The sequence below is a fragment of the Podarcis filfolensis genome (genome assembly GCF_964270895.1).
Source record: "Podarcis filfolensis genome assembly, chromosome: Z".
Taxonomy (NCBI): Eukaryota; Metazoa; Chordata; class Lepidosauria; order Squamata; family Lacertidae; genus Podarcis; species Podarcis filfolensis.
In genome coordinates this window covers 19,220,337-19,242,250 of record NC_139617.1, presented here as the reverse complement: position 1 = coordinate 19,242,250, position 21,914 = coordinate 19,220,337, and the positions used below count along the sequence as shown (strand labels likewise).

Genomic DNA, 21,914 nt, shown 5'->3' with positions numbered 1-21,914 from the left:
AGGGGTGAAGCGCAACCTCAACCCCTCAAATCAAGTTCAGAGCCGATGGCCCAGCCGAGGGGAATGGAGCTTTTGCCTGGCCAAGCAATCGAGTGGGTGCTGGGTCGTACCCAGGGAGGATTCCTATGTCGGGAAAAGTATCCCCGAGTGGGTCACTCCATTGATGCAGCTCTGCAGACTAGACGGGAGGAGTATGACTACAAGGGACCACCGCGATGACCAAGGGAGGTTCGGGAAGAGGACGACTATTGAGAGCTGGAGCGCCCACCCCAGGAAAGTCGCCGACCAGCAATGAATCGACCGCCTAGCGCAGCCTGGGTTTACTCGCCAGAAAGGTCTTGGGAGCCCCGCGGGCCGGTTCGGTGGTACGAGGAAGAGGAGGGGTACGGGCAGCATCCCAGACGCTCTTACGAAGGGCAGGAACCTCAGCGTCCGGATGGACGAGCCCCGAGTTATCGCCCTGCCTGAAGGTACAGCTATGGCCAAGAGCCACAAGATGTGGTTCCAAGGAGCATTACACGTGAGTTTACCCTGAGGGATTTTGACTTACGTCTTTTCCCTGCGTATAAACCCCCCATTGATTTCCTGAGCTATCTGACTTTATTCAAACAACCTGCCAGGAACTGGGGGTCCCCTCAAGACTGTATATGTCTATTCTGAGGGCGTTGATTGGTGGGGAGTTGACGGATCTCATGGGCCATCTTCCTTTGTCCCACGCGCTAGACTATGAACGGTATAAAAGCCTTGTATTGCAAAGATATGGACTGTATGCGGAAAGCTACAGCCACACAACTCAGACCTTATATAAACCATGGATAAAATATAAATATCTCCTGGAACCTAGAACCCCTTGGTGCATTTCACCCATTGAAGCCTTTGGCGTTAAGAAGAAATACATGAAGGGAAATTGGGCAACATATAAAATGTTATTAGAGGGGGGCATTAATAAATTAAGTGGAAAGGACTTTGAAACCCATATATATTTGACATGCTGGCTCCAATACTTCCAACTGAATGAAAGACAAGGAAAATAGGGTTTCCTGGAGAAATATCAAAACTAAAGAGAACTCTAACCCAGCCGAAAGGAAAATATCTATCTAAAATGTATAATCTCCCCCACAATTCACACCCTGCCATCAAATAACTTTTGTCTCACTTAAAACGCTCAACCTTCTCTGAGGATGCACACCTCAGAACACATAGAGACAGAGAAAGCTAAAACATTCTGCAGCTTGATTGCCCCAAATGGCAGAACATTCAGATTGCTCCTTGCAGGCGTGCCTTAAACTTTAATACCATGGGGCTCCAACCATTTGTGCCATATGACCAAGCAAGGCATCTTTCCAACTGCAGCAGCCCCATTTCCTTTGTAAAAGATGGCGAGGAAACTGTTCCATGGCAGAATAGGTAATGTAGTGTGAAAGAAACATTGGAAAAAATAACAGAAGCCCTAACAGAATAATCAGGAACACCAAAACAATAATCACCACATCTAAATACAGCCTTTGGCGCAAAACCATTAAATTCTTCATGATCCTGCTATTTGCAGAATCTACTAATCCCAGCAGAGCTAAATCTCTGCTGAGGACTTGTTGCCTCAGTTGGTCGGAATCACCCACTGCAGTTACAAGGCAGGGCACACTGAGCAGACCTTTGATTTTTTTTGATTATTTTTTTTTTGTTTCGAAATAAAAAGAAATTGATTATGTTTCTAGGTATTTGGGCTATTATCCTGCCCAACCCTGCTGTAGATCACTAATGAAATCTTTCAGCCTAATATCTAATGACATTCCCAAAGACAAGAAAAATCTATTCCTTTACACAACAGCAGCTGCCAGAATATCCCATCACTATTAGAATGGCAAAACAAACTCAGCGAGTTTGTAGAAACGGCAAAATTGACGGCAATTATTAGAGGCCACTCAAATCAGAGAATAACTAGAAAGTGGGATGGAGTGAAGGAAAACATGAAAAAATATTGTCCCGGAATTGAAATATTAATAGAGAATGTGTAAAACTTGAAGGTAAGCAAGAAAATAATAGAAGCAATTGAATAATTATTAAATTATAACAACACAACAAGGTGGAAGAAGTAAAATATTGAGATCACACATGGGTGAAGGGGGTGGGGGGTAAATGGGAACCAATAATATCATTTATAATATAATTTGTTAATTGCGCTGTATTTATATAGAGCAAAGGGAAGCCTAGAGCAATTAGATATATTTTAATTTAGGTAATCTCTGTAATAAGCTTGTGTTAGAAAACGAATATGGATTTTGAATTTGATGTTTGTAATATTTTTTTTGTTTTGAAATAAAAATTAAAAAAAGAAAAAGAAACCATTTGCATCCACTGGAAGCAGCCAGCAAGTGATCCACAAGAACCAGATTCTGGACTTGAAGAATCCCAAGCACATTTATCTTCATTTTTCATTCTGTCCAAAATTATGCCAATAACCTTAAACTAAATTTGGCATCATTTGTGTCTTTACCTGGGGAGGTCTTGGGGGTCTTAACACGCAAGGCACCAAAGTCAGCTGTGGAAATCTTGCAACACGTCATAGATTCCATAGGTCCTCTCCAGTTGTACAGAAGATAGAAGGAGAGAGAGAAAAAAGACCTTGACTGGGAAAAGGATCAGATGTTTTAACCCCGTGCATCCAGTAATGGAGAGACCTCCACCATTCTCTTCCAGATAAACTGTAGAACATGGGTCTGGCCAGCCAGTTGCTGATGCCTTGACTGGTCTTCCAGAACCAACTTTCTGCCCTCAATCTGTTATTCTCTTCCAACGGCCTGAAAACAAAATTTGCAGGCCAGGGCAGCATATTGCTGAATTAAAGAAGAAGAAACTTTGCACAAGAAGATATTTTGTGGGGTTTGTGTGTGAGACTGGGCGGATTATTTTTAATTTTTTTTTAAAAGCTCCGAACACTCAGATTCTTCATGCTAATTTACTGGTCAGGAGATTTCTTACTGAAATCGCACACTTCCAACAATGCAGCAGCTTGTGACAAATATGGACTGATCTGTCGTTTGCTCAGAAAAAAGGGCAACAAAAAAACCCACAACTTTGCATATATGCAGCTTGTATGTATATTTTGGATTATAGTTTTTTAACATTTTTTTTGGGGGGAGGGGACTTTCAAGAACATGAAAACTGAGGTGTCTTAGGGCTGTTTTGCCTCATGGCTTTTGTTGCTGAACCCTAATAGAGAGAACACGTGTATCTTTTTTGGCAGGAAGGTTGATTTTTTCATCCATGAATCATACTTCCTTTGGTGTGTTGTTGTTTTTTTACAAAACTTTTCATACAAGCGTTTTGCATAATAAATCTTAAGCTGGTGTTTCTTTAAAAAACGCAAATATATAAATATATAAATATATATACACACACACATATATATATACACTGCAATTTCTGCTGCAGTTTCTCAACAGACATCAGCAGAGTTTATGCTTCAAGAGGAGAGAAGTGAACGGCAGTGCTTCATCAGGCACAGTCCAAAGGGTGTATACATGTGTTCTCTCTATTAGAGTTCAGCAACAAAAACCATGAGGCAAAACAGCCTAAGACACCTCAGTTTTCATGTTCTTGAACGTCCCCTTTCAAAATGATGCTAAAAAACTATAATCCAAAATATACATACAAGCTGCATATATGCAAAGTTGTTGGTTTTTTGTGTTGCCCTTTGTTCTGAGCAAACAAAAGATCTGTCCACATTTGTCACAAGCTGTTGCAATGTTGGATTTGTGTGTTAAGACCACCAAGACCTCCCCAAATGAAGACAGAATTGATGCCAAATGTAGTTTAGAGTTATTGGCATAATTTTGGCCAAAATGAAAAATGAAGATAAATGTGCTTGGAATTCTTCAAGTCCAGTATTTGGCTCTTGTGCAACACTCAATATTTGGGGAATGGAGCACCCTGTCTAGAAATACTGAGGGGGCTGAAGCCCTGGGTGGCCAGGAGGTCTGCTCAGTGTGCCCTGCCTTGTACCTGCAGTCAGTGATTCCAACCAACTGAGGCAACAAGTCCTCAGCAGAGATTTAGCTCTGCTGGGATTAGTAGATTCTGCAAATAGCAGGGGCATGTAGAATTGAATGGTTTTGTGCCATAGACTGTATTTAGATGTGGTGATTATTGCTTTGGTGTTCCTGATTATTCAGTTAGGGCTTCTGTCCCCCCCCCCAATGTTTCTTTCACACTACATTACCTGTTGTTCCATGGAACTGTGTTTTTCCGATCTTTTACAAAGGAAATGGAGCTGCTGCAGTTGGAAAGATGCCTTGCTTGGTCATGTGGCACAAATGGTTGGAGCCCCATGGTACTAAAGTTTAAGATACGCCTGCAAGGAGCACTCTGAATGTTCTGTCATTGGGGGGCAATCAAGCTGCAGAATGTTTTAGCTTTCTCTGTGTTATGGGGTTTTGGAAGCGTTCATGTAGCTGATGTCTGTACAGAAACATGAACGCTTCCAAAACCCCTCAACACAAGTGTCCTTTCTGTGCTTCTGCACCCAGATTCAATCCCTTGCCAACACCTTACCAGAAGATGCAGCCACACAACTCAGACCTTATATAAACCATGGATAAAATATAAATATCTCCTGGAACCTACAACCCCTTGGTGCATTTCACCCATCGAAGGCTTTGGCATTAGGAAGAAAAACATGAAGGGAAATGACTGGCAGAATCCAAGACCAGGGAGAAGAGTCGGTGGAAGAAAATTCAAAGATTATTTACAGAAATACTGTAAAATTAATGAATGCTAGAAAAATGTTGGAATGAAGTTATATGGCTTTAGCAGAAAGGTTATAAGGAATTATGTATAAATAGATTTTTGATGTATTAAAGGGGAAAAAATAAGGTTAAAATAAGTTAAGATAAACTACAGGACAGAAAACTGAGGAAGATGGAAAGGATTTGCTGAAACAGTTAATTGAAGTGGAATACTAAAAGGGAGGTGTGAGGAGGTCGCGGAAACAAGTGAATGAAAGATAAGATATTGAAATTATGGATGTGTTTTAAATTGTGTTTGTTGTATTTTGTTAATTTATTGTTTCAGTGTCAGGGTTATGTAGTGTTTTTTGTTTTTGTATTGTATTGTATTGTTGAATTATTTTTCTTTCTTTTATACTCTTTAAACTGTTAATAAATATTATTTAAAAAAAGAAAGAAAAACATGAAGGGAAATTGGGCGACATATAAAATGTTATTAGGGGTGGAAATTAATAAATTAAGAACTTTGAAATCCATATATATTTGACAGACTGGCTCCAATACTTCCAACTGAATGAAAGACAAGGAAAATAGGCTTTGCTGGAGAAATATCAAAACTAAAGAGAACTCTCCAGCCCAAAGGAAAATATCTAACTAAAATGTATAATCTACTCCACAATTTACACCCTGCCATCAAAGAACTTTTGCCTCACTTTTGCTCAACCTTTTCTGAGGATGCACACCTCAGAACACATAGAGAGAGAAAGCTAAAACATTCTGCAGTTTGAATGCCCCCAAATGGCAGAAAATTCAGAGTGCTCCTTGCAGGCGTATCTTAAACTTTAGTACCATGGGGCTCCAACCATTTGTGCCATATGACCAAGTAAGGCAGATTTCCAACTGCAGCAGCCCCATTTCCTTTGTAAAAGATGGCGATGAAACCGTTCCATGGCAGAACAGGTAATGTAGTGTGAAAGAAACTTTGGGGGGGGGGGACAGAATCCCTAACAGAATAATCAGGAACACCAAAGCAATAATCACCACATCTAAATACAGCCTTTGGCACAAAACCATTAAATTCTTCATGCCCCTGCTATTTGCAGAATCTCCTGAAATATCCCGTAGAAATATCAAAATGACTGCGAAAGGCTGTGGAGGGAAGATTCACTGCATGTTATAAGGGTGCGGTGAACGAGGAGGTAAGAGAAGGAAGCGCTGTCCTGTTCTCAGATTGGGGACAGCCTCCCACCTCCTTCTTCCCAACCTGTGGAAGGACCAGACTCAAATTCCTCACCTCTTCACCCCTCAGCAAATGTCCAAGCTACAACCCCAGGGTGAAGTGCAAACCTCAACCCCACAAGTCATGGGTCCTTAACGAAGTTTTACAATCAGAGGCTGCTATCTAAAGAAGTATCTCCCATTTCTAGGAAGGCCACTTCAACTTCATCTAGCGCTCAGTCGCTTTCTTCACTGTATTCCCACTGCTCCTGGGCAAGCTCTACGGGCTCCTGACATCCCTGAGGTCCATAGACTATGCTGCCAACCACAGGGCAGATGATTTACGCAAGCTGAACAAGGAGAGGGAATTCCACTACTCTGCCATTCGGTCCAAGCTGAATCACATGGTTTCCATGCTGCCTAGGAGGGGAAATGCGGCAGAAAACTACATAGGCTGCCACCCAGTGAGGTGCAACTTAAAGCCTAGGCAGCGTATCAGCACAAGCCTCATAAACCTCAGAGACTTTGCACTGTATTCATCATGACTGCTTCTGAGAAATGGAATCGTGAGAGCTGGCACACATTACTGCCATACTGGGGGTGCTGCTGGCTTGGTGGTGGTGGTTTTTTTAACTTGGCCGTGCCATGGAGAAAAATGGTTTGGAATGCCCACCAATATGCACATTATACCTTGTGGCACAATGGTAGCCATCGCATGGAAACACCTTCACGTTGCTCTTTGTGGCTTACATTTTGTGTGCGTCACTTCTAAGTGCTCCAGCCTTCACACTTGGTCAATTCTGTACTGCCCTTACAAATGTTGGTTTCTAGTGCTTTTTTGGTCTAAGAAATCATGGGCTAACTTGGTTTTACCAAGGGACAATAATATTAGCTGTTTAGTTTGTTTAAAAAACCCGCTAGTGCCTCTCTCTTTTTTGTCCCAATATAGGAACATAGAAAAATATTTTCAGTGTATGATCCTGCAGCTGATGGCCTGATAACAGATGGCTAAGAAAAGACAATGACAAAGACAATGTGCAGTGACTTGTAACTTTTCCAACAGCTATTGCCATATCTTAGGGCTCCTTTTTAATGTGTTTTTAGTGAAATCTCTGAGGTTTGTGGTGTGGATGTGGCTCTTCACCTATGTAGCTGCCTTGTTTAATGGGCTGACAAGGCTGAAACCGGCTCTCATTTCTCTATTCACTATTCCCCTTGGTTATGAAAAGCACCGGGTTGAAATTGACCATTCTTGTGAACTAAATTCCACCCCACATCGGGGGAGGGGAATCGTTTTTTAAAAAAAATATTGAGTTTATGGCACAGTGAATGCCATCAAGCCAGTGTGATCCAGCAGTAGCTCCAATACAGCCGTCCGCTGTCACTTAGATCAGTGTGGACATCAGCTATATGTATAAATAAATCATCATCACCACCATCATCATCATCATCTTTATACCCCACCCATTTGGCTGGCTTTCCCAAGGGATTCTGGGGGGCTTAAAGCATATCTAAAAACATCCAGCATTAAAGATCTCCTGATTCACGGCTCAGGATATAGAGAGGGAGAAGAAAGAGAAGGCAGGAAGGGTAACCATGTCAGACCACTAACTCCTCGAAATACAAATGTCTTCCGGATAGATTGCCCATAAACTCCACCCTTGGTCTAACATGGTTACCTCTTCCATGCTTAGCTAATCTGTTCCTCCTTCCCTTTTTGAGTAAAAAAAAAATTCACCACTTTTCCATACAAAAGTTTAACTTAAATATAACGGTATAAAATACATATTAATATAAGCAACGTCAAAATACCAAATAGAAGTATAATCACAAGGTGCCAAGCCAATTTTTAATGTTGGTCATGGTAGGGCTCCATCCTGAAAATATGTCCCACCAATGGTACTATGAAAGAGTTACTCCAGAGCTGGAAAAGTAGTATCCTGACAGTACTGGGATACTGGAGCAGGACCTAGCCCCCTGTCACACATCAAAAGTGGGGAAGAAATTCATAACAGAGCAGCAAATACAGGTACTTGATTGGCCAGGGAATTCCCCAGATGTACATCCCGTTGAGAATTTGTTGGCTATATGCAAAAGTCACCTCTGTGCTGTAGACTGTATGACTATGGAGAAACTCATTCAGGCGCTGATTCATATCTGCTAATAATGTACATGTCTGTGAGTTTTGTACGTCTCTGTGTGAGTTTTGTACAATAAACTATTGTACGAAATTCATTGTTTCAATTATTTTGTACAGCACATTGTTATGTGTTTAGTAAGACATGGACACACACTAGAACTGTTCACATTACTGAACCATAAACAGGTCAACCCCCCCCTTAATTCTGAGGGCGCACAATGTGAGTTCCTGCACTAAAACAGCAGTGTTTGCTTTGATAACCAGATAAATAAATCAAGTTGACTTTCAGGTAATACTATTTAGTATGGCCCCTGGGCCATTGCTTCTACATTTATGATGTTCTACCAATTTTGACCTAGATTGAATATTTTTCTTTCAAATCAGTATATAATAAATGTTTGGGGGGAATTGAAAGGAAACCCACATCCCGCCCACTTTAGAAGTCCACAGTTGGTTAAAAGACAAAGGCCTAGTTAAAAAGGAATTACTCATTTTGCTAAGCTCTCATATTAACAGTTTCACCACATTTCAGAAACTCAGGAAGAAGATGGGTGTGTGTGTACTTCCTGACCCTCTGAAGATACCTAGCCTCATGTGCCTAACCCCATCTGGAAGGCCTTAGGACTTCTCAGCAGAAGCTCCACCCTCCTGGAAGAAGACCCACAATGCCACCTACCTTGGAGGGCCACTGCATTCTGGGTGGCAAGGAACTTCAACTCCATACTGGGCGATGGGAAGAGCAGCTCCATGATCGACCAGGCCATGGCCGGGTATTGCCCCTCCATCTTCCAGAAGTAGCGCATCAGGTGTCTTGGGATACATACCTGGGAATACAGTCCTGTGAAAACAAGGCCCTCCACACCAGCTGAGACCGAGGACCAAACAGATAAATGCCAGACGGCCCAAGAAACCCCAAATAAAAACCTATATGACTACATACAGGATATTTTCTGCAATCTACCCCCCCCCCACTCTTTAACTCAAATCCAATTCTAACCCCCTACTCCCCCACCCACCACACTCTAGGACAGCGCAACTCCATTGGTTCGATAGACAATACAAGGTGAGAGACACAGGGCAATCCAGACGGGTTGGCAGGGAATCACCCTATACTGTAGATAAGCAAGATAGCTAGATTTAAAGCAATTACATTACACGTAATTATGTCTGTATTGCATAAATTGGGAAATCTCATCAAAGGAAAACACATCACTTCATATATAAACACCAGGACTGACCATGCCTACCTTAACTTATGAGGAATAGGAATTCATAGACAGTCCTTTCACCCAAGAGGAAATAGATATGGTCCTCAATAACCTCAAGCCACACAAAACTCCAGGCCCAGATGGCTTTACAGCAGAATTCTATAGGAAATTCAAAGAACCCCTGATGCCCTACATGACCTGCCTACTCAATGATATCATAAAAGGGTGGGCCCTTCCCCAAATCCTACTCCAAAATAGTCTCCATCCCAAAAACACTGAAAGACAGCCTCAAAGTAGAATCACACCGCCCAATCTCATTAATAAACCAAGACGACAATATTTTCACATCAAACTTGGCCAACCGCCTAAAAATTTTCCTACACAAGCTAATAGCCCCAGACCAGACTGGCTTTGTCCCTGGTTGCAACATAACAGACCCCATCAGGAAACTACTGAACGTGATTGAACACAGCACGGCAACTAAACGCCCACTGACAATTATGTCCCTAAACATCCTCAATGCTTTGGATTGCTAAGAGTGGAAATACCTATTAGCAGTACTAACGTGAAATTTGGCCCCAACTTCCTGCAAATCCTCAATCAAATATACTCCCAAGCCTCAGCAATATGGAGGACTAACAATAGGGACTCTAATACCATAGCAATCCAAAAAGGCACAAAACAAGGATTCCCACGGTCTCTCTTCTTATTCATCCTGGCTCTGGAACCTTTAGCGGTCTGAATCCGAGCAGCCACAGACATCAAGGGAGTGGAAATAAAAGGAAAAACCTACAAATTAGGACTCTTTGCAGATGACAGCACCAGACCCCATAAATACAGCAACCTCCTTAATCAGAGAACTCAAAACATTTGCAATGGTGTTGGGCCTACAGGTAAATTTTGCATAGTCGGAAGCTATGTGCTTCCCACACACAAAAAGACCTCGCTAACGTCACCAAGATAAAACTTTGCCACAGCAAGTTCAGATACCATAGGGTACAAAGAACCTGAAACCTCAATAAAGTATACCTCCACAACTACAACCCCTTGTTGGCGGCAAATTAACAAAGACCTAAAGAGATGGAACAAGATCAGCTTCACTCTCTCAGACAAAATAGGTAAAGGGCAAAGCGACCCCTGACCATTAGGTCCAGTCGTGACCGACTCTGGGGTTGCGGCGCTCATCTCGCTTTACTGGCCGAGGGAGCCAGCGTACAGCTTCCGGGTCATGTGGCCAGCATGACTAAGCCACTTCTGGCGAACCAGAGCAGCGCATGGAAACGCCGTTTACCTTCCCGCTGGAGTGGTACCTATTTATCTACTTGCACTTTGACGTGCTTTCAAACTGCTAGGTTGGCAGGAACAGGGACCGAGCAATGGGAGCTCACCCCGTCGTGGGGATTTGAACCGCCGACCTTCCGATTGGCAACTCCTAGGCTCTGTGGTTTAACCCACAGCGCCACCCGCGTCCCCTCAGACAAAATAACCATGATCAAAATGATCACCCTCCCAAAACTAACCTACCTATTCCAAACAAAAAACCAAGAAAAAGCCCCAAATACCTGCACCTCCCCTCCACAGAGGGAGGATGGGGAATCCCCAACATACATTGCCAGCCAAGTATGCTACATAATCCCATATATACTAGAAGATGAAACAAAACAGCGGGTACACCTGGAGAGAGACACAATTGAAAATACCTGCACCACAGCATACCCAATTCCAAACAAACTTAGGAAAATTCCCACAATACTTAACAGCTACACACAGACCATGCTTAAAGCATGGAAAGCAGAAATAGGCAAACTGTCCCCAACCCCATCCCCACCAATTCCCCTGGCACACCACCCATTATTCCATCACACAGCACAAAATCTCCAGATAAAAACCTGGCAAACCAAAGGCTTATATCGCCTAACCAACCTCTATAAAAATGGCAAACCCTTGCCAACACAAGAAATACAAGATAAACTAGAAGACGCCCAAATGCCCTGGATAACACACCACCAATTACATGCCCTCTTAAACAATCCAGTAGTAAAATCAGCATCAACCAGGCCCCTGACAAACTTCAAAACCACCCCAAAAAAACCTCCTATGAGATTAACCTCACTCAGTGGACCAGAACATGGTCTAAACCCTGCTTTAAATCCATATCAAAGAAAAGGAAAGCACTCACTCTGAAACTCACCTACAGGTGGTACCTAACACCAAGAAAATTAGCGCAAATAAGCCCAGGTAATTCATCAAAATGCTGGAGAGTGTGCACCTCCCCAGGCACATACCTCCACATGTGGTGGGAATGCCCCCAAATCCAACTCTTCTGTACAAAAACCATATGAGAAATATGTAAAATAACTAAGCAAGTATTAGAAATCACCCCAGAACTTTACCCTACTAAACATCTTCCAAGACAACAATGCCCACTCAAATCATGAAGAACTCATGACCCACCTATTCTCAGCAGCCAGAAACATCATAACCTGGTGAGACCTGTCAGGAATAAGTATGGACCAATGGTACCAAATAGTATGGGAAACCGCCTTAATAAAAAAATTAACCAATAAATTGAAACTGACACGGGGACAAATAGAAGAGGACGCCTTCACCCCGGTATAGCTCCCCTTTATCACATACATAGCCCAACAAGACAATGACAAAAATCCACCAACAGAATACAAATCAATATGGCTAACCTGATCCAAAACACCCCCCCACCCCACGAAAACAAGATACTGAAGATACCCAGCCTCATGTGCCCAACCCCAGCTGGAAGGCCGGCCTGCCTTAGGACTTCTCAGCAGAAGGTCCACCTGCCTGGAAGAAGACCCACAATGCCACCTACCTTGGAGGGCCACTGCATTCGGGGTGGTCAGGAATCTCAACTCCATACCGGCCGATGCGAAGAGCAGCTTCGTGATGGAACAGGCCATGGCTTGGGAGCTCCCCTCCATCTTCCAGAAGCACTGCATCAGGCGTCTTGGGATACATCCCTGCAAATACAGTCCTGTGAGAAGAACGCCAGGAAACGTTTGGCTAGCACAGAGCCTGTCTTCTAAATGGAGAGGCAGAACCTAGGGTGCTCAGAGGCTTGGGGCGCTTTGGCAAAGTAAAAGAGGGATATTGGACAGCTCTACGGAGGAATCTAGATACACATAAAAAAACCACTAGTAAAACACATATTTAAAAAATACCAGAGACCTTTTTCTTAGGTTTGGTAGGAGAAGAATTACCGAAGGATAAGAAAGTACTGTTTATGTATGCGATGACAACAGCAAGAATACTACTTGCCCAGGGATGGAAAGAAGAAAGAGCCCCGTCGAAAGGAGAATGGATAATGAAGATGATGGACTATGCGGAGATGGCAAGGCGGACCGGGAAAATCAGGCAATAAGAGTTTAACAAATTTACTAAATTTACTAAAGAATGATATACCTCTAAAGAATATAGTAAAGAACACTGTCAACATTTTAAAATGTTGGCAGGATTGACATAGCACTTGTAATTTAAAATAACAAAGGATAAAAATGAAGTACCATAATTTGGATAAATGCAATTAGATGCAGTTTAAAAAGGAAGATAAATTTTGGAAGCCAAGGGAGGGGTGGAGGGAAGTCCGGGGGAATCCCATAAAGGTACTGATATGGACTGTGGTGTAATGTAAGCATGTGTGTGTGTGTGTGTGTGTGTGTGTGTGTGTAAAAAATTGTGATTTTTAATTTTTGAAACATTGAAAATAAAAAGTTAAAAAAGAAAATTCTTTTTTAAAGTGTTTTGAAAAATATATTGAATTTGCCATGAGCTCACCCTCGCCATCTAGTGTCTAGCTGGAACCTGTGCCAAGGTGGGCAATCAAGATGATCAAGGGTCTAGAAACCAAGACTTATGAGGAACGGTTGAAGCAGCTGGGTATGTCTAGCCTGGAAAAGAGGAGATTTAGAAGAGATATGATAGCCATCTTCAAATATCTGAAGGGCTGCCACATGGAAGATGGAGCAAGCTTGTTTTCTCCTGTTCTGGGGGGTAGGACTCAAACCAATGGCTTCAAGGTACATGAAAGGAGATTCGGACTAAACATCAGGAAGAATTTGCTGACAGTAAGAGCTGGGAGAGACCAGGGAGAATATGTCACTCTTCATATGTTTTGAACAACTCCCAGCAGGTCCAGTCAACATGATGGGCCTTGTGGGAGTTGCAATCTGAAACATCTAAAGGACACAAACTTGGTGAAAGCTGCTGCACAGTGAGGCCTCTGCTCAAAAGAGCATGCCTTCTCTGTCAGAGCCAAGGTGTATCTAGTCCAGCACCCTGCTTTCATCAAGGACTAACCTGATCCCCCTGGATGTTCTTAAGTGGCTCCCCAGCAGTTGGTATTCAGTGGTAGACCGCTCCTTCAACAGGAAGTTCTATTTGGCTATTCAAGCCACTGACCACTGATAGACTCAGTCAAACCCAGGTTCTAGAGAAGGCTTCGCCAACCTGGTACAGCCCAAAACATCTCGGGGGGGTGGCACTATGTTGGCAAAGGTCCAACACAGGGTGTATGTGAAAAAAATGACATTGTTGCACTTTGAATGGAAAAAATCTAGGAGAAAAGAGGGAAAATGTTTTCAAATAGCACCTTTAACCCAACAGAGCAAAATGCTTGCTTTGCCGCCAGGTACATAAGGGAATGCAAGCAGGACGTTTTGGTAAGATCAGCCGTATCAATGGAACAACTCCCCTAGGAGGAAAATATGCAGCTTTCAGAACTTTGAAGTTTAGAGGAAAAGCAAGTTAGAGGCAATGGAACCAGAGGTTCTAAAATGCTGCAAGACTTGCAGAAAGTGGGTAGAAAAAATGTTTTTCTCCCTCTCTCATAACACCAGAACTCATGCAGAACTCATCCCTCTCTCATAACACCAGAACCAATGCAGGAAGATTCAGATAAGAAGAGTCTACTAGATCTGGCCACTGGCCCCTCTACTCCATCATCCTGTTCACAGTGGCCACCCGGGTGCTCCTTAAGGGAAACCCACAAACAGGACAGGAGCACAAGAGCAACTCTCCCCTCCTGTAGTTTGCAGCAGCTGGGATTCAGAAGCATTTCTGTCCTGCCCATGCAAGCAGTGCTGACGGGCAGGGAGGCTTCTTCCCTGTACATTAGCTCTGCCCATCCACAGAGCAGCCCTGTGTCTTTGGCTGACATCTTGGTGGTCACGGTGGGAACAGGATGCTCAACTAGATGGTCCCCCTTTGGCCTGGTGCAAAAGGCTCCTCTTACATTCCTATACACTGCTGCTGAAGACAAGTTGCATGTCTTGCCTCAGAACATGGTCACTCCATCCCTGCAAGGGAGGGAGAAATATAATGCCAGATGAAAACTCAAACCATCTTAGTCAGCTCAACAGAAAAGTCCAGGCAGGAGAGTTCTCTATTCCCAGTTCAGCCATGGAGAGCCCAGCAGCAGCAGCTAGATATTGAGAGCCAGGCCACCAGGAGCACATGCCAGCTTTCTTCCTGGGCACATTTGACAAGGCAGTACATCCCACTGAGCACTGCAGGACTCAATTCCAAGTAAGCATGCGCAGGATATGGACAGCATAGCTGTACTGCAGAAAGTCTCTCTCCAGGGCCAGGCAGGCTGCTGCACTTCAAGGACTAAGGAGAACTAAGATGCTGGTGAAAGGCAGCCCTTAAGATTTCTAGAGACTTGCGCCCCCTAGTGACAAAAGTTCCTGCTCCTCTGCAGCTGCTCTGGGTTAGCAGTTAGGCTCTAGAAAAAAACATTTCGAGGAAAACCAAGAACACAACATAAAGAGGAGCTGTGCTGTACCAAATCTGACCACAGGTGCATCCAGAGTTCTGTACTGACTGTGAGGAGCCCACCATAGCATCAGACAAGGGGACATTCCCAACCGTACCCAAGGAGGCCAAGGATTATCCTGTGGAACTTCTGCCTGCACCTCACCCACCCCACAGAAGCTGCTATGGCTTCCAACCTTCCATGTGCAGTACCCCAAAACGTTTTTCCCTCTAAGTGTACAGAAAGGCGTGGTGCTGTTTTTTAAAAGGAAAGAAACTATCATAGAGCAGCAGCATAATCCTACGCATTTTTACCTAGGAGTAAACTGCAGCGAGCGCAGCAGGCTTTGCTCCCAAATAAGAAGACATAGGATTCATCTAACATCCATCACAACCAAGGATAACGTAAAAGAACCTCCATGGCCAGAAGAAATCTACCCTACCCAAAGAGCCAGGGATTATCCTGTGGAACTTCTGCCTGCACCTCACCTTCCCCACAGAAGCTAAAGGCACCAAGGAGGAAGGGATGGGACGTGGGGTGCTCAAGCCCAAAAATGGAGGGTTGGTTGGGGGGAAACCAAGACGCAGCGGCTTTGCGTCCTTTTTTTGCGCTGGAGTGCGCGCGGCCAACACAACCCACCGCGCCAGGCGCTGCCCTCGCCACCAACTTGCCCAGGGCGCGAAGGGTTCCGCGCGTCAACTCAGCCGGGCCACCAGAGCCAAGCGCGACTGCGCTTCGCCCCAGCCTGCCCTTGCCAGGAGAAGCTTGGTCGGCCGGCAAATCCCGCTCCCCCACGCTGGCCTGGGACGCGCGGCGGCTAGTCCAAGCCGGGTCCTGGCGGCACTCAGAGCGGGACGGGGTTCCCTGCGTGGGGGCGCCTGGCTGCCGCCCCCTAAAAGTTGCGCGCTTGGCACTACCCTCCCCGGCCGAACCGCACACGCCACTGCCCATGTCCATACACACGTGCTCTCCGCATTTTCAGACCCGACTCTTTCCCCAGCCCTGCCTGGAAATACTGCGGGTAAAGTAACCCTGGCCTCACCCCCCCCGCGCGCAAAGCTCTATATCTGCGCAGTAGCCCTTCCTCCTGAAACCAAGGACCCAAGATCGAGGGCCAACCGGACACATTCCCAAAGCCACAACGAAGTTGCTTGGCTGAGCGAGGCAGCTACCCAACCCCACTACCCGAAATGCCCGCCCCCACCCGCCCCTAACCCCCGCCAGAACCCTACCTACCCCAGGACTCTCCACCGTCCCGCAGAATTGGAAAAGGGCACGGATGCGCTCCGCCCGGATGCTGAGCGGAGCCGCGGCCAGGCGCGCACCCTTGGCCAAGGAGGAGGAGGAGGTGCAGCAGCGAGCGAGCTCCAAGCACCCATTGCCACCCTCCCTCCCGCAGCGCCAGGCAGATGGAAGTAGAGAAGACGCGGAGGACGCCCCAGCTGTTAGAAACAGAGATCCGCAGCCCCGCCCCCTGGCCAGTTTAAACTCCAGCGAGTTTAAAGGGACTCTGCTTCCCCATTTCACCCCCACGGGGACCACACACCCTCCAATAAATTAAACCCCTATATCTTGCGAATACACGTGTATTCAAGCTTATAGCCTGGTTCCCCAAGGAAATCCAAAAGACCCCGTGGCCGCCAACTTTTCAGCCGCCTCCAGACCCTGCCTTGAGGCTCCATTGTTTCCCTTTCTGTCCCCGGAATTGTCACCTGCAGATTTCTTTCTAGCCCGGCGTTTCCCTTAAAGGCACAGGCACACCTGGCAGGCTGAAAGACAGCAGGTTAGCGAAGGCTGACTTAAGCATGCAGGTGGGAGCCACAGGCACAGCAGAAAGATACAGGAGCTTTGGCAAAAATCTATAATCTAATTTCCAAAGAACATCCGGCGTTTAGGGTGGCGATTCTAGGAAAGACCAGCTGTCCCTCTGGCAGTGGCGTAGCGTGGGTTGTCAGCACCCGGGGCAAGGCAAGTAATTTGCACCCCCTAACCAGTGGATTTGCGCCCCCTAACCCGTGGATTTGCGTCCCCTAACCCTAACCCCCAGATCTTGCGCCCGGTGCGGCCGGCCCCCCTGCACCCCCCACGCTACGCCACTGCCCTCTGGGTCTTCTAACCAGCAGTCAAACAAACAAGAATTAAGCCCGTAAAACTTTTCTGTTTCTTATTCACCTCTCTGCCCCCAATCTCAGCTAAATAGGAGCTGACACTACACAGGTGGGAGAAGGTGGCACTCTGCACATTCTCCTATTCATTGGGACTTTGGGACCCTGGCTGAAATTACTTTTCAGCACACACTTACTTAGGAATAAGTCCCATTGGACTCAACAATAGCAATTGTGATTATAGAAAAACTACAGTGTTTAGAGGAGTGGCTGGTTTAGCAGATTTGGCTGCCACTGAGTGCTACAATGACAGTTCCTGGTTTGTTTTAATTGTTGCATTGGTTACCAGCTCAAAGTGAAGAAGCCTCCAAGCCTTGACAGAAACATGCTAGGAGAACCCATGAACTTTGGACACATTACCCACGTTGGAACAAAAGAGATGGCTAGTGCCCTTCCATCAGTTGGGCAAATTCAGGAACAAATGAATTCCAAAGGAGGCTCCAACAACAATAATCCTTCAACTGCAAAGGTGTCAGATGTTTGAATGAGAGAATGAAATGCCAGTTTAGGGATGTGATGCTTTGAAAGCAGCTGGCTGTAAGGAGGAAAACGGCCCGATTTTATTTTGTACATTGTTATATTTAGACTACTAATGGGCTAGTAAGGCTGTGAAATCCTAAATTTAATGCCACCTCGTTTCTGTGGAAGCCTGTTCATGTTGGAGATTGAATCTTGACATAACCATTTAGCTATAGCATCATGACCACAATTTTTTGTCTAAAAGCAGCATTGAAGACGGTAGCTACATTTTAATGAACAACTCCACTAAAGATGCCTCAGGTTTTGTAGTTCTGCTGGGAGATTAGAGAGACTAGGTTACACTGCTTTAAATTAAGAAATTAAGTGATTCACAAACTTTGGCTCCCATAAAATAAAAACCTTCCAGTAAGAATCTTGAATTAAAAATCAAAAACACAAAACAATAGTAATTGTGAAGCACCGACACTTTCTGAACCCAGGTAAATGTAAAGGGACCCCTGACCATTAGGTCCAGTCGTGGCCGACTGTGGGGTTGCGGCGCTCATCTCGCTTTATTGGCCGAGGGAGACGACTATCTACTACCTACTTGCACTATTTATCTACTTGCACTTTGATGTGCTTTTGAACTGCTAGATTGGCAGCAGCAGGGACCGAGCAATGGGAGCTCACCCCCTCTTCGCAGGGATTCGAACCGCTGACCTTCTGATCAGCAAGTCTTAGGCTCTGTGGTTTAACCCACAGCGCCACCCGTGTCCCGTCTGAACCCAGGAAGGGCACTTAAATTCTAAGATTTAACCAAACTGCAATGTTAAAAGTGTCCACTGTTTCTTTGCAAAAGTGGAGGATAGGGAAAGAATCAGAACAGGTAAGGGCCACACTACTTTTCACTCTTTTAATTAATCTGAAGAAGCACAAACTTGAGGAACATCCACTATATAAAATCATGCTTGTCTTCTGAACTTTTGAGAGCTGATCTAAGACATTTTGCTGAGGGAAAAGGAGTGGCCAGTTTCTTCTAGCACACGAGGCAGAAAGCAACAAAGCGCATGGGTAGGCAAACTAAGGCCCGGGGGCCAGATCTGGCCCAATCGTCTTCTAAATCCGGCCTGCGGACGGTCCGGAAATCTCTGCATTTTTACATGAGCAGAATGTGTCCTTTTCTTAAAAATGCATGTCCGGGTTATTTGTGGGGCATAGGAATTCCTTCCCCCCAAAAAATATAGTCCGGCCCCCCACAAGGTTTGAGGGACAGTGCTCTCCTGCTCCTTGTCCATAAAACATCTGATAATAATAAATTAAAATCATGAACAACCAGTTGCCCCTCTCAGGGCATCTAAAATCAGCTGCCAGAGGCAGCCATCCTATTCTGATGATCAGGAACCCGCAGGTAATACTCCTCGGCACCTCTATGCCAATAAAACGTTCCTCCCCTTCCAGTTCTGCCGCACAGCTGTTTAAAGCACCGCTTTACCCTGAAAAGTAGCAGCCTTGCTATTCCTTTTCCTGCAGCATCCCATGCTCCCATTTCTAGGAAGGCCACTTCAACTTCATCTAGCACTCAGTCGCTTTCTTCACTGTCTTCCAAGGGCTCTCAGGCAAGCTCTACGGGCTTGCTGACATCCCTGAGGTCCATAGACTATGCTGCCAACCACAGGGCGGACGATTTCTGCAAGCTGAATAGGGAGAGGGAATTCCACTACTCTGTCATCCATGCTGTCAAAGAGGGGCAATGCGGCAGAAAACTACATAGGCTGCCAATCAATGAGGTGCAACGTAAAGCCTAGGCAGCGGATCAGCACGAGCCTCATAAACCTCAGAGACCTTGCGCTGTATTCATCAAATGACTGCTTCTCAGAAATGGGATTGTGAGAGCTGGCACACATAATTGCTATACAGGGGGTGCTGCTGGCTTGGTGGTGGTGGTTTTTTTAACTTGGCCAGGCCATGGAGAAGAATGGTTTGGAATGCCAACCAATATGCACATTATACCTTGCGGCACAAAGGTAGCCATCGCATGGAAACACCTTCACGTTGCTCTTTTGGCTTAAATTTTGTGTGCGTCACTTGTAAGTGCTCCAGCCTTCACACTTGGCCAATTCTGTACTGCCCTTACAAATGTTGCTTTCTAGTGCTTTTTTGGTCTAAGAAATCACGGGCTAACTTGGTTTCATCAAGGGACAATAATATTAGCTGTTGAGAAAGTGCAAAAACAAAGTGTTTGCAAATGTGATTGTAGTAGTCACCTTGTAAAATATAAACATTGCAAGTTTTGGCACAGTTTCTGTATGCACATCAGCTATATTTATAAATAAATCATCATCATCATCATCATCATCATCTTTATACCCCACCCATTTGGCTGGCTTTCCCAAGGGACTCTGGGAGCCTTAGAGCATATCTAAAAACATAAAGCATTAAAAATCTCCTGATACACGGCTCAGGAGATCGAGAGGGAGAAGGAAGAGAAGGCAGGAAGGGTAACCATGTCAGACCACTAACTCCTTGAAATACAAATGTCTTCCGAATAGATTGCCCATAAACTCCACCCTTGGTCCAACACGGTTACCTCTTCCATGCTTAGCTAATCTGTTCCTCCTTCCCTCTCTGAGGAAAAAAACCTATACCTTCTTTCCATACAAATGTTTAACTTTAACATATAAAATACACACTAATATAAGCAACATCAAAATATGAAAAAACCAGTATAATCACAGGGTGCCAAGCCAAATTTAAAATGTTGGTCATGGTAAGGCTCTATCCTGAAAACATGTCCCACCAATGGTGTGTGGTTCAATCCTGAATATCCTGAGTGACTCTTCTTAGCTTGGCTTGTTTTACTATGGCAATATTAGTACTTTGCATTATGACACATTCCAAGTTTTTCCGCAATCTTCATGTACTTTCTCATTCCTTTTCTCCAAGCAGACTGAATCCCTCGCAAACACCCCATCGGATACCTGCAGCCACACAACACAAACCCTGCCAGCACTGAACTTTTCAGTTACTTGAACCACTCCACATTTGTTGAGGGTGCATTTGCATTCCTCTCAGCTTGGAATGCCTCCTTCAGGAGGTACAATGAAACCATTTGCAGCCACTGGAACCAGCCAGTGATCCACAAGAGCCAGATTCTGGACTTGAAGAATCCCAAGCACATTTATCTGGATTTTTCATTCTCTCTGTAAGAGGAGAGAAGTGAAAGGCAGTGCTACATCTGACTCAGTCATTAGGGAGGTGCAATCAGGGATTAAACAACAAAAAAGAGGAGGGGATCCTAACAGCCAGAAAGGGTGCTCTGCTTGGAAAGCAGCAAAGAGCTGGCTGCTCCGTCCCGTCCTGCTTCTGCTGCTCGTTTTAGGTTTGCTGGAGAAATATCAAATACTATTATATACAACCCTTTATCCCCCTGCTTCTTTCCACCCCACCCCCCGCCTTCCCTTCGGAAATGCAGGTCTAAATTAAAATTCCAGGATGAAGCGCAAACCTCAAGCCCTCAAGGTATGTATCGTTAAGTAAGTTTTACAGTCAGTGGAAATATTTGCTACTTCAATGGTACTATTTTCCTAATATAGAATTACAGGGTTTTGCACAGTTTCTGGGCTTTTCTACACCAAGATTGATTTATTCCTCCTTTATTATATTTATTCCTCTCACCGTAACTGGTTTCCAAACAAATAAACAACTTTTAACCAAGAGGAAGCAACCAGAATGATTGGCAACTCTAACTAGAGCAACCCAGAGCAAAATCCTCAGTCTTTTTAAACCGCATCTTCAGCCAGCCTAGGGACTAAACAATTAATTTGGCTCAGGGCACAGGCAGCCGAGTGGGATATACGACACATGTAGATGAACACATCTAAGTCACATTGAGAAACTTGACCACACAGTGCCAAGGAAATGGGACTGGCCAGCGAGGCAAAGATGGAGGAGAAATTGGAATGTTAACCCCCCCAATAAAAAAAAAATCTGGGGCAAACTGGTGGAGACGATAGCGGTGGGGAAGCTACAAATATTATTGGAAAACACAGATAATTAAATGCATTCAACTGCAGCATGCTTTAGTTGGTTCAGAGACTGGATTAAGTTAGATACTAATGACATTTTAGACTTGCAAGGGTGGAACAACAGATACGGTTGGCATGCCTATCTAATTTACAACAAAGTGGTGGTACATAAAGAATTTCTAAGTCATGT

The 21,914-nt window shown here is 44.7% G+C and overlaps 1 protein-coding gene across 8 annotated transcripts in view; it reads right to left on the bottom strand.

The window, feature by feature from the left end:
• LOC310754289 (putative G-protein coupled receptor 34) overlaps positions 1–21,914 on the bottom strand; it is a 439,102-nt gene that overhangs the window by 149,708 nt on the left and 267,480 nt on the right. For 6 of the 8 annotated variants that reach the window (XM_083596092.1, XM_083596094.1, XM_083596099.1 and 3 more), the window contains 2 exons: positions 13,098–13,210; positions 8,759–8,906 (listed from right to left, as the gene is read on the bottom strand). Coding sequence is in view for 3 of the 8 variants with exons in the window: in XM_083596099.1 (XP_083452225.1) it covers positions 13,174–13,210 (37 nt within the window). In the remaining 5 variants the exon portion in view is untranslated. Of the gene's footprint in view, positions 1–8,758; positions 8,907–9,329; positions 9,417–13,097; positions 13,211–21,914 lie in introns of those variants that run through there. The other 2 variants (XM_083596097.1, XM_083596100.1) reach the window with 2 other exon arrangements.